Genomic DNA, 12,698 nt, shown 5'->3' on the forward strand with positions numbered 1-12,698 from the left:
TAACAACATGGGAGTGTTGTTTCTACTATTAATATGGTTAAGGACTTCTTTAGTTACTTAAGAGTTCCGCCTGACAATGCCTATCAATATGATATCTCCTGTTTTGCTAGGGACATTCATACTGCAATGAAGTATGAGATTATGGATGTGCCTCAGGAAAGGTGATATAAAAATCAAAGTAATGGAAAGATACTAGCACATATATTCTGACATCTAGTCCTCATAAAATGGTTCCATGCAGAAGGTTTGCCTTTCATATTTTATACACCCATAAAGGTAGGTTTTGCACACAGATATACAGGCATATTTAGTGAAAATGAAGACATTTATCTGCTGCATTTTCTGTTCTCCAATTCTGCCACTTTGTAGTGCCCTAGTACAGACTTCAGTGAAGTCACTGTCCCTTTTATTCTTATAGTAACTCTACAGAGCTGCAAGTACTTCACTTGAGCTAAGAGTCTGTGGTTTATCATTAGAACACCCTTGCCTGCTTCTTTTTTCTAATCACACACGGTCCCATTTATTAACTTCAACATGACTGCCCCACACTTATTTAGTGTAGGCACCTATCATTTGAACTTTGTTGAAGAACATTTCATAGCCCTATGTTTGCTTAATAAAAATGGCTGAATTCTGATTATTACTTGGCATAGGTTTTGATGTGGCACTCTTGGGTGTCAGAGGATTCTGCTCAAGGTCGCTTGACCTTGTGCACTTGGGCAGAGCACTGAAGGCAGAAGCCTGTGGTACAGAAGGCCCATCATTTCATGTCAGACAGAAGGGGGACAGAGACCTGTCTCCTCCAGCTCAGCTCCCCATTCAGAATTCACCACCACCCCAAATAGAAACAAAGCATTCAGTACCTGGGCCTGTGGGAGACAATTTATATTTAAAGTGTGACAAATCTTAATTAAGTGTGCTCAGTAGTTTTTGTTAGCCTGACAGAAAATAAAGTTATGTGGGAAGAAGAAGAAACCTCAATTGAGGAATGGCCTCCAACAGATTGGCATGTCTGGGCATGTCTGTGGGACCTTTTGACTGCTGATTGATGTGAAAGGGCCCAGCCTATATCAGTTCTCTGAGTTTGAGGACAACCTGGTCTACAGAGTAAGTTCCAGAACAACCAAGCTTAGGCAGGAAGCCTGGTGAATATGTAGTTGAATGAGGGTGCCGTGTTCCAGCCCCAGCAAGCAGCAGAACTTGGTAGCTTCAGCCACATGGTTCTGACTTCAAGGACAGAAGGAAGGCATTATGGAACCTAAGGAAAGCCAGTGAAGTCAGACGTGTCGGGAATATCCCTGAATGCAGGCCTAGAGAGGCCATTGTATGAAGCTGTGAAGATGAAGCCTGGATTGCCTTGGAGACCCCAAGATGTTGGAGATGCCAGAGCCATGGGATACCTGCTAAGGTTGTAGTTTGTATAGCTCCCATTGTAAACATTAAGACCATTACAGCCTTATCTCCTTAGATGACTACATAGCCTATATCTTCTAGTGTATCCCCTTTTCTTCTTCTAGTAGTCTTAAAGTTTCAGGTTTTCTGCTGAGGTCTTCTATCTGTTTTCAGGTGATTTTTGTGAACAAAGAGAGAAGGCTCTGTTTTCCTTCTAAATATGAATAAACAGTTTTCCGGTATCATTTGCTAAATAAGGCTACCTTTTCTCTAGTGTGCATTTTTGTTCTCTATCAAAAATCAAATGGTTATAATTGCATAGGTTTGTGTCCAGGATCTCTAATCTATACTACTGATCTATATGGCTGTTTTTGTTCCAGTACCATGGTGTATTTATTTTTCTTGAACTCTTCATTTTTGGCAATGGTACTCATTGGTGTAGTTGCTTAAGCTGGAAACCTTTTTTTTTTTTAATACAGGGAAGAGTTTATTTGACTTACTGTTCCAGAGGGATAAGAGCACATAGTGAGGAAGCATGGCAGCAAGCAGGAAGCTGAGAGCTCATATTCTCAAAACCCAAGCAAAAAGAAGAGAGAAAACTAAAAGTGGTATGAGGCTTCTAATATTAAAGCCCATCCCCAGTGACATACTTTTGCAAACAAGGCCATACCTCCTAAATCTCCTCATCAGTGCCACCAGCTAGGGACCACGTGTTCAAATGCCTGAGTCTATAGAGGACATTTCTCATTCAAACTACCACACTGTACTCCTTGGTCCCCATAGGTTTGTGGCCATATCATAATACAAAATCTGTTTAATCTAACTTTACAAGTCCTCATAGTCTTTCACGGTCTCAACACAGTTTAATGATCCAACATCTCTTCTGAGACTCAAGCAATCTTTTAATTGTAACCTCCTGTAAAATAAATAAGCAAATTACATACTTCCAACATATAATAGCATAGAATATGCATTACCATTCCAATAGGTAAGAGTGGGGACATAGTAAAGAAATACTGGACCAAAGCAAGACCAGAACCCAATTAGGATGAAGTCCTATAGCTCTGTGGCCATCATCAAAGGGCTTAGATGGCTGCACCCTTCCAGCTTTTCTCCCTGCAACACACAGCTCTCTCCTGGGCTGATTCCATTTCCTGTACACAGCTCTCATAGACAGATATCCTATTGCTCTGACATCTCCAACACCTTTGATCTCCAACGCAATCCAGGCTTCACTTTCACAGCTTCATACAATGGCCTCTGAGGGCCTCTTTCCCTCTCATGCAGGGACTCCCCTGCCACACTGTCTAGCCTCATCAGCTCTCTGAAACTACAGAGGAATAATCCATGACCTCTTTACTCTTTCATCCTTTATGGCTGTAAAGCCAACTCCATGTGGACAACACTGCCAAGCATGGCTCCAGTATAGAATGGACCCTGATCCCCATGAATCACATCAGTACCATCATTTTTGTCCAGTTCCTTTCTGGGAAAAGAGAATTGCTTATGCCCCTTCACAAATTGGAAGCTTAGCTGGGTGGGGTCTTTCCCAGGGGACACCCTTCCCTTAACTCCAGTGCAGAGCAGATCTCTCCTTAACTGTGTTGTTCTCCTTAATAATCACAGCCTCTCTTCTAGTACACACCTCGGCTGTGACATTAAATATCCTTGTGTTCTTTTTCCCTCAAAACTGTGCATTTTGTATTTCATTTTGGCACACTTGCTCTTTTTCATTGTAAACTTGCATAGGGGTTATCAATAATTACCATACCACAGTTCCAACATCATGCACTCTTGAAATTTCCTCTTCCATTGAAATTAGTCCTTTGCTTTTTAATTTAGCTCCAGGCAAGTTCTCAGGATACAGAGAGAAGGCAGCCAGAACTTTTTGGCCAAAATATCACACAAATGGTCTCTAGCCCAGATACTGTTAAAATCTTCACTTTCTTCTGAAACCTCTCGAGCTAAGCCTCTACAGTTCACATTACTTTCAGCACTGCTGTCTTTAGGACTCCTACTGGAACAGTGGAAGCTCTGCTTACCACATTCAGTGGCTTTTCTAGTCCAAAGTTCCAAAGTGTTCCACATTCTTCCAAACAACAGCATGCTCAGGTTCTCCACAGCAGCAGCCCATTCTCTGGTACCAACTTCTGCATTAGTTATTCTGTACTAGTTACTTTTCTGTGGCTGTGATTAAAAAACACCATTACCAAAAGCAACTTATAAATGAAAGAGTTTATTTGACTTATGGTTCCAGAGGGATAGGAGTCCATCATGTCAGGGAAGCATGGCAGCAAACAGCAAGCATGGCAGCTAGAGCAGGAAGCTGAGAGCTCACATCTTCAAACACAAGCATGAAGCAGAGAGAGTGATCTCAAAGTGGATCAAGGCTTTTAATCTCAAAGCCTAGCCCAATGACATACTTCTTAAGCTAGAAACCTTTGAGTTATCCTTAATTTATCCCTTTTCTTTTTATCCCGCCTCCCCTCTAATCCATTATTTCTGTCTATTTACTAAACTTAATCACTATATCTACTTCCACCACCAAGTAGTCAGTCTTCCATCTGTACCATGAAAACTGGATCACGTCTGCAAATAAGGATGCCTTGACGTCTTCCCATCCCATTTGTATCCTTTTAATTTCTTTTTCTTATCTTACTGCTTTAGCTAAGACTTCAAGCACTATATTAAAAAGAAGTAGAAAAAGTAGGGATCCTTGTCTTATTCCTGATTTTACTAGAAATGTTTTGAATTTTTCCCACCTAGCATAACATTGCTTATAGGCCTGTTGCATGTAGCATTTATTTTATTGAGATATGTTCTGGAGACCCTACTCTCCAGGGCTTTTATCATAAAGAGGTGTTAGATTTTTGTTGAAGGTCTTTTCTGAATCTACTGAGGTGATCATGTAATTTCTGTCCATGAGTCAATTTATATGATGAATTATATTTATTGATTTACATATGCTGAGCCGTTCCTGCCTCCCTGGGATAAAGCTAACTTAATAGTGATGGATGATCTTTTTGATGTGTTCTTGAGTTTGGTTTGTAGCTATCATTTCCTTGCAGTTAATTTTAAAGTGTATACTATAAGTATTGAGAGGTAGTTCAGGAGTAGAGTACATATCCACCATGTCCTTGGGCCTGAGTTTAATATCCACCACCACAAAACAAACAAACAAAGACAACATACTATATTTGTGGAATAATAATCACAAATGCCCCTTTTATAGTACACAAAGTTCAAAAAGTATTTGAAAGGGATGAATCAGTAAATGGAAGAAAGTTTACCCTTCATAGATTACCAAACTACAATATTTCTATTTCTTCATAATTTTTTAGCAAGAACAAATGACTTTAACATCAATAATTGTCTCAATAGTCATATGTATTTGACATTGCTTAGGCTATGTAGCTTCTTAGAGAGTTATGAAATTTTACTTATTCCAGTTACCTAACACTTTAACACACAGTGTAAGACTTCAACTCTTTCCAGGTATTGAATACAACTGCTGTATATTCTACACATTTTCCTTACTTATTGTCTGTGGCAAGAATATAGCCTCTATAAATATGGGACATTTAAAGGCATAACCCTATTCTTATTGTCCTGGATGCTAAATATTTGTTAAAGGCAAGCTTTTGTTTTGTACATACTTCATTTTGTTCATCATCACAGTTAAGTCTAACCACAAAATCAGGCTCCAGCATTCAGCTGGTTTTCAAAGTTAAGTCAAACACTCGCAGTTGGAGGCTCCATTCCCTCGGGTTCCACACAAATTTTTACCAACCCCTTTTACTTTCTCATTGTTTCATAGTCAAGGGATGATTTTAATATCTCTGTGTCTCAACACACAATTAAGAAGGACAGCAGCACCATTTTCAGTTTTTGAGACAGCCTGCAAAGTGAAAAGAAGGAACCTCTGACTCAAAGTGTGAAGGATTCAGGCTGGAAACTGCAGAGCACTAAACGACTCAGGGAACTGCAGCATTCGGGTGCCCATGACACAAGCCTGTAGGCAAGGATGGGTTAAAGAAATACGTGACACCAGGGTTTGCTTTCATGCTTCCTCATGCCCCAAGATGGCTGTAAATTACAAAAGCATGAAGATTTTAAGGATGAATACTGTTTTAGTCATAAACCACATAGCCATATATTTAGACCCTAAAAGACCTTTAGTTACGTGAATTTTCATCAGGTTATAATTATTTATTGTCACATTACCAACTCAAATTATTTTAATAATTCAGGATTAAAACTCTCACTATTGTGATCTTACCTCATGGAGTTTATTTATCATATAAATAAGTACCATTTAAAGAGGGAAAATCAGTTAAAGATGCTCATTCATTCAACAAAAGCTTATTAAAAATTTATAAATGTGAAGTATAGTGCTTGACTCTTTAAGAAAGCAAGCATTATAAGAAAATAGGCTAATTTGCTTTTTAAAATATTAACTTTTTAAAAGCCAATTAGCCAAATGATCTATTTGTTGAGTAACCAATTTGTCAAGTCAGATGAATAGAATGACTGTAGAAATATTTGTCTGCTTTTAACAGGATTTTTTTTATTTGGGATACCAATTATTATACATAAAATATATATATAATGTATATAAAATATAAAATGAATCAGTAATAATGGGATATCACATATTCATATGCATCATGCACATATGTAGCAATATACATGCAAATATATGTATTTATGCACATACACACATAGTTATAGACACACATCCAAATTTAACTTACTTAAAAAGGCTAAAGTTAATGAAGGTAAAGCTCAGTAGAGAGGACAACTGTAATGGACCAGGTAATTAGTGTTCGTTAAGCAGAAACATAAAATAGGACACAATAGGTCCAGAAAGATGTCTCAGAGAGTCCAGGCACTCATCACCAAGTCTAATGCTCTGCATTTGACCCCTGGGTCTCACAAGATAGAAAGGAGGAACTGACCACTGCAAGTTGCCTTCTGATTGCCAAATAAGAGACACCGGGGGCCACACATGAGTGCTCGTGCAAATAAATAAATAAATGTAAATTTTAAGATGTTAAAAAATAGAATATGATAGAAGTAACCAATATTATATGTTAAATAGCGATTATTGTGTGCCACTTTTTAGGCAACAGCTGACATGTTGTCTAAAACGTTTTAGAAGAATTGAAAAAGCTGCCCTTAGTGATGGAGGCCTGTAATGCTAGCTACTCAGGAGGCTGAAGCAGGAGCATCACATGTTTTGAAGGCCTATCTAGGCTACAAAGTAAGTTCTAGGTCAGCCTGGGCAACTTAGGAAGGCTTCCTCAGATTTAAAAACAAGCAAGCAAACAAATATCAGTGCTAAGTATGTAGCTGAGTGGTAAAACACTGACCTACCGTGTGCTGAGCCCTGGATTCACTCTCAATACTGACTTCCTCACCCCCACCCACTGCAGCAGGAGTGTAGGGGGGAGAAATAAAAGAAACTTACAAACATTAAGCATTAAGGATAAATAAATTGAGCAAAAATACATTTCTAATCACTCTGTTGATGTGCCCGGAATGCAGTTCTGTTTTCCTCTTCGCTGTAAACTGTTAGCATCCTTTCTGCAGGAAAGCCTGCCTCACCCAGTGATCCCTCATTACAAGTCAGAGCTTCAGTGTACAAGGACCAACTTTTCCAACTGCTTTTCTAATCTTCTATAATTTCTTCCAGCATCATTTTCAGAATTTTAATACCAAAACCATTTTAATATTCTTTTAGTATCACTTAACCTTGTCCTCAAATCCATTTTGTTTTGTAAATTCAGAAGCATCTGAAGGCGGGTGATGTATTTCAGAGGTAAAGTGTTCGCCTAACATGAAAGGGCTCCTGGGCTTAATTCCACAAAGGATAACATGAAAGTATTTGGTAAAAAAAAAAAAAATCTCATTTTAGGTAAACCTCTTAAAATTTAACTTTAATACCAAATCATCTAGAGAAATAAAAATAAGCAATTCCATGAAAAAAAATCCCATATTAAGTTTTATTTTGGTTACTGTTGGTTTCCTGCTTGCTCTCTGCTTTATAGAAGAGTGGGGTGCAGCGTGAGCTGAACCTGCAGCAGTGCCGATTTTCAGAAGGAATGCGGGGGAGAGCTGTGAAGAGAAAGGTAAGACTGCTCAGGAAATGGGATTTCCCATGTCAGAATGCGTGTGTGGAGGGCCCCGGGTGTGCCCACACAAACTGATTGCTCTGAGTAGCTCCAGCAGTAATCTGAAGGTCAGTTTGCAGACAACTGTGAGATGTATGGAGTGACCTGGATGATGAATGTGATTTTTGTAAGCTCAGCTTGATACTAACAGTGCCTCAGCTCCTCAACAGCAAGGAATTTATCTTACTAATTTTGGAGTTGTCATTGGTAAATAGTAACACAAACATGAGTTAAATTTGAATTTCAGATAGGATATGAAAAATTTTAATATAGGTTATGTCCTAAACATTGCATTTCATCAGATATATATATGCAGAGGAGGAGAAAGGGAGGTTTGCTATTATCTTGAATTCAAATTATACTTATTTATTTTTTGCAAAATTAAGTAGATGGCTGCTCTATCTGTCAAGTGTCCCTCCAAATTCTACCTCTCCCCCATCCTTCAAGCAATCGGGACAGAACTTGGAACATGGATTGCCTCTTGGAGTAAATTAATACTGTGAGCAGTGACCTTGGACAAGGAGTTTATTAAAGCAAGAAGTAATTTTGAGAAGTGTAAAAACAAATAGTTTGGGATTTTGCCATATTATTTTTTTAACAAGATGAAAGTCTAACTGGGTGTGGTGGCACAGGCTTGTCATTCTATTCCTTTTGGGCTAAGACAGAAGGATCCAGAGTTTGAGGCTAGCCTGAGCTGTATAGTAAGACCCTCTCAGGAACACACACACATATTGCACACTTCCCCCTCAACACACACATTGTTTCTAGTTTTTACATAATGAAAATTGTGCTTATTTCTAGGAAAAGTGGGCAAGAGGAAGAGGCACTCATTAGAAGGAGGTAAAAGGGGTGTTTATGAAGCAATAAGCCAGGGAAGAAAGAGTTTTGAGAATGCACAAGACAGGGGAGGGCCTGTCATGGAAGAAAAGTATTTCTTCCCAAAAGAGTGAAAAGTGGAAATGTGAACTGAGAATTTTAAATGATCTAGTTAGGAAAATTTTCAAAATTACAATTTTCGAAACTGGAAAGCATATGGAAATGTAGATACCTAAATTATGAAATTATTTAAAAATTCTATATTTTATTTAATCACTACTTTCATTTCACTTCACATATTTTCTTTGGTCAAACGAATGAGACTAATTCTAGGCATCATGATGCTGGGACCCTAAACGCTTCAGCATGTAGATCTAAAACATGAACATCTCCCTCATGGTATGATACTGTTACTCTACTTATCCAAACACTTCCACCATGTCTTAGTTCTCGGTCCATAGTCAGCTCCCTTTAGCATCCTGTAAGAACAAGGTACCTTGAAAACTAGGAGGTGTGGAGTAGAGGGAGGAGGTGGGCAGTCAAAGGATCATGAGGTTAGAATATTAAGGGCAGTGAAGATTCTGGAATTGCCCTGGGGAGCATTCAGTAGTTGTGAGAACCACAAAGCCCAGATGTGGGTCCTGATGGCTCTCATTCTTCTGCTCCCTGGCGCCCTGACAGCAGTGGCTGTTACCCGTCACCCCGTCACCCCGTAGCAAGCTCTCAGCAGAGAGCTACCCACTGAGGCTCTGGGTAGAATAAGCACACTGGCTCCAGGCACTAAGCGCTCGCTCCATCAGGTGCATATCCCGGGGCAAACTGCCCCAAGTCACTCTGCCTACGTCTCCTATGACAGTGGGGCCAGTACCAGCAAGGAGGTTATCGATTGTGAGTTGTGTCTGCTCTGCCATTGACACGGTGTCTGGGAAACTTGGAGCTATCACTCAAGGTTTTTTTTATCATTGTCAGCTGGAGGGATAGCACTATCCTGTGTGAAGGAAAACGAGCGGGGTTTGTGTATTATGTGGTCTTATAATTAACGTATCTCGGACGACTAATGAGCAAGGTAGACAGGCAAATAAAAATAGCTCTAGAATTTAAAAGTAGGAAAATAAAGGTGGGGGAAATAAAGAGAAGTGTGTGTGTGTGTGTATGTGTGTGTGTGTGTGTGTGTGTGTGTGTGTGTGTTTGCGTGTGTGTCTGTGTCTATGAAGTTCCACAGGCACAGCAGGAAAGCTGGGGGCGGGGCGGGGCGGGCCTCTGTGGGCCAAGTTCTTGGCTTCTGGGGCGAGTCCCGTGCGCAGGAGCAGCGTCGGGAGCCAAGTTTCAGCGCAGGAGGCCGCTGCGAGCCAGCGGCTGGTGCAGACTCTGCAGCACTGGCTTGCGATGGGACACCTGTGGCTCTCGGGGACCTGGTTTCTCTTGGGGCTGTTTCGATATGCAGCAGATTCCAGCACGGGTAAGCAGTCAGGACGGTGGGGGAGCCAATCCAGACACCAGGCTACACGGGTCACAGAGAGGCTCCGGGACCACCTGCCATCTGCCCTGGGCAGAGGCACTCCTGGGAACCTGGGGTCCTGGGAGGAAGGCCTCACACGGGGGGCCTTCTGACATGGTACAAAGACAGTACTGGGAGAGACTGAAACAGAGGTACGGTCCAGAGAAAGACACCGGTAGGACTAGCTCGGAAAAAAAAAAAAAACGCTCTTACAAATGTTATCAGTGCTGGGGTTTGAACTAAGGAAGTTCTTCACCTCCCTTCAAAATGGCACAGTTGAAGAGAGACTACAAAAGCTGCCTCGTGATGGGTGAGAGACAGTAGACACCACCTGAGTTCTCCCTCCCCTTGGTCTTCTTAGGTCTCTTTCTCTGCTGAAGGGAAGACTAGTCCCAGGAGGCAAGGAATGGGTTGTTGTGGCGGGTGTCAGTCAATTACAGGGTAAGCTGCCCAGCGTCTTCAAAGCAATCCCCAGGAGAGCGCTGGGGAGAAAGTGATAAGAAATTGGAGTTGAGCGCTGAGATAAGGAGAGGATGAACTTGAGATAGGCGGCAATGTCTGGAGATAGGATCCAGCTCCCCGCCGATCCTCTCTTGGCTCTCTGGGAGCAGGCACTGGAAGTAGGAGCATATTGTAACACATGGCCAACTCGAGATCTGTGCTACCCTGAAGCTCACAGGCCTTGGGTCTGGGCACCGGTGCCTCCTTTATGCTGACGAGCTATGGCTGCCGTAAATCAAGTCCATGCTGCATGTTTTCAGACCACAATGAATAATGCAATCATAATTTCCTTAACATTTTTTTTCAAACATCCATTCCAAGCAATAATTTCTGTAGCTGTTCTTTGTGTCTTAATATTTTCTACTTACTCCGATAGATTGCTTTTGCTTCTAGTTAAATTGCCACTCTAAGCAGAAAATAAAACACTTCTTGCCACTGTGCATTGTATTTCCAACTCATGTTAAAAAATTTCGAGCAGTTCTCCAGAGAAACTGCTAAGGTTTGCTCTGTTGGTCCAGCGACTCCTTCTGTTTCTTCATGGTAGATCCAGGCTGACTAGTTCGTATTTGACGTTCACGATGCAGCAGAGGAATCCCATTCCAGAAACCAGTGCTGCCCCAGAAGTACAAGTGAAATGTCTTTTCCAAGGCACCCAGGACCCTGTGCTCTTTCCGTCATTTTGTCCTAAGCTAGACTTTGGGGGAGCCGGCACTAAGGTTCACTTTTCTCTCTGCAGGAAGCTAACCCAGTTTGAGGAGATCAGTGGTCCTCACACTAAGCCCTCAGCATCACCGAGTTGCTGGAAAGCTGTCAGGAACTGTCTGTCATTCCTAAAGTGACAGGAAACGCTTTCATCTTCAAAGGCAGCATCTGTCTTTGTCCCTCCTTATCATGGCACTCTGTGCTCCACAGCAGTCCATTTCTCCATGCAGGTGTTCCCTGGGCTATGTGAACTGCTGTGTGTAGTTCCGGATCTGTACCTAGCCGAGCATGACACACGATTAAGGGTTTCCGAGTGTCTTATAATAGGGTAGATATAAATGTTGAAAATGGCTATGTTAGTCTTCCTCTTTGTAAACCCAAGGAAGTCAGTGTTAGTAAGTTATTTTAAGTCCTTAAGTCCCTGTTCGGGCATCAGTCACCTTTGATTCACATCTTACAATATGAATGTGAAATATGATGCTTGATGACGATTGATTCACTGCTACCGTCTTCGTGTGTCTTTCAGGTGGCCCGGAGACAATTCCCAAAGTGACAGAAGTTGTACCTAAATACGGCAGTATAAATGGAGCGACAAGACTGACTATCAAAGGAGAAGGTATGGTAGCCCTTGCTTGCCCAGGGGCAAACCCGGCGTTTTCCTCTTTTAATTTTGTGGTACCAGGGTTCCACTTTATTATTCCACATAACTCAGAGCTGCAGACGTTCTAGGTGGATACTCTTCCCCTCTTAGAGTTTTATGGTTAAATTAACCCCCAACACAAAAAACACACACCACTGATATAGTTTCTGCACTTGGCCAATGTGGTTGAAATCTTCCTCCTTGAGAGCAAAAATAAATAAATGAATAAACAAATAAAATAGTAAAAAGAACCCCAAAAACAACAATCCCACGTTATTGTCAACTTGATCACCCGGACTCTAATTACAATGACTTCTTTGACATTGAAAGATCTGGATTTAATGGTTAAGGTAAAGAGAAAGGAATTACTTTAACTGAGCTCCAGTTCTTTCCCTTTTTCCTCACAGGTCTGGTGATTTTAGTCATTCAGTGTTTGAATGTAATATGCTGGGGGTGGAGAGGCCGGATGTTGATGGAGAAACAGAATGTTAATGAAAGATGTAAGATAACAGAGAGCAAACCGTGGGCTCCCTCCTGCTGCCACCCAAGCCCTATCACATGCTGCATCAAGGCATGAGTTATGTATGATGCTTTCTCCTTGCCTGGTCTCAGAGCGAAAGCATAGACGGTAGATAGAGTCAAAGTGCACTTCCTCCTAGGATGGAATAAATATATGGTTCTGTCAGCCATCAGGCCTTTGGAATAAAAACGGCAATAGTACTCAGACACTTAGGAATTTTTGAAAAATGCGAAAGAAATACTTGAAAAAAAAAGAAACATTGACAAAATCTTCTATTTGGTCTTTTAAACAACAAGTAAGCCTTTGGAGTCAGAATTTGGCATAAGGAAATAGTTATTATTGTATATATTAAAATGTATTTTATTACTTTTAATGCTTCAAATCAACATACCTCAACTTTTCCTTCTGTCTCTAAACTTGAACTCCTGGTACAGACAGACAGCACAGCAGTTAAGC

At 41.0% G+C, this 12,698-nt stretch overlaps 1 protein-coding gene across 1 annotated transcript in view; it reads left to right on the plus strand.

The window, feature by feature from the left end:
* Positions 1-9,749: 9,749 nt before the first annotated feature.
* The window catches only part of Pkhd1l1 (PKHD1 like 1), a 156,537-nt gene continuing 153,588 nt past the window's right edge, over positions 9,750-12,698 (plus strand). Inside the window, exons 1-2 of the mRNA XM_052747754.1 lie at positions 9,750-9,840; positions 11,609-11,698. Of these exons, the coding sequence (XP_052603714.1) occupies positions 9,768-9,840; positions 11,609-11,698 (163 nt within the window). The 5' untranslated portion in view covers positions 9,750-9,767. The remainder of the gene's footprint in view (positions 9,841-11,608; positions 11,699-12,698) is intronic.

The sequence above is a fragment of the Peromyscus californicus genome, unplaced genomic scaffold (assembly GCF_007827085.1).
Source record: "Peromyscus californicus insignis strain IS unplaced genomic scaffold, ASM782708v3 Scaffold_20__1_contigs__length_68692818, whole genome shotgun sequence".
Taxonomy (NCBI): Eukaryota; Metazoa; Chordata; class Mammalia; order Rodentia; family Cricetidae; genus Peromyscus; species Peromyscus californicus.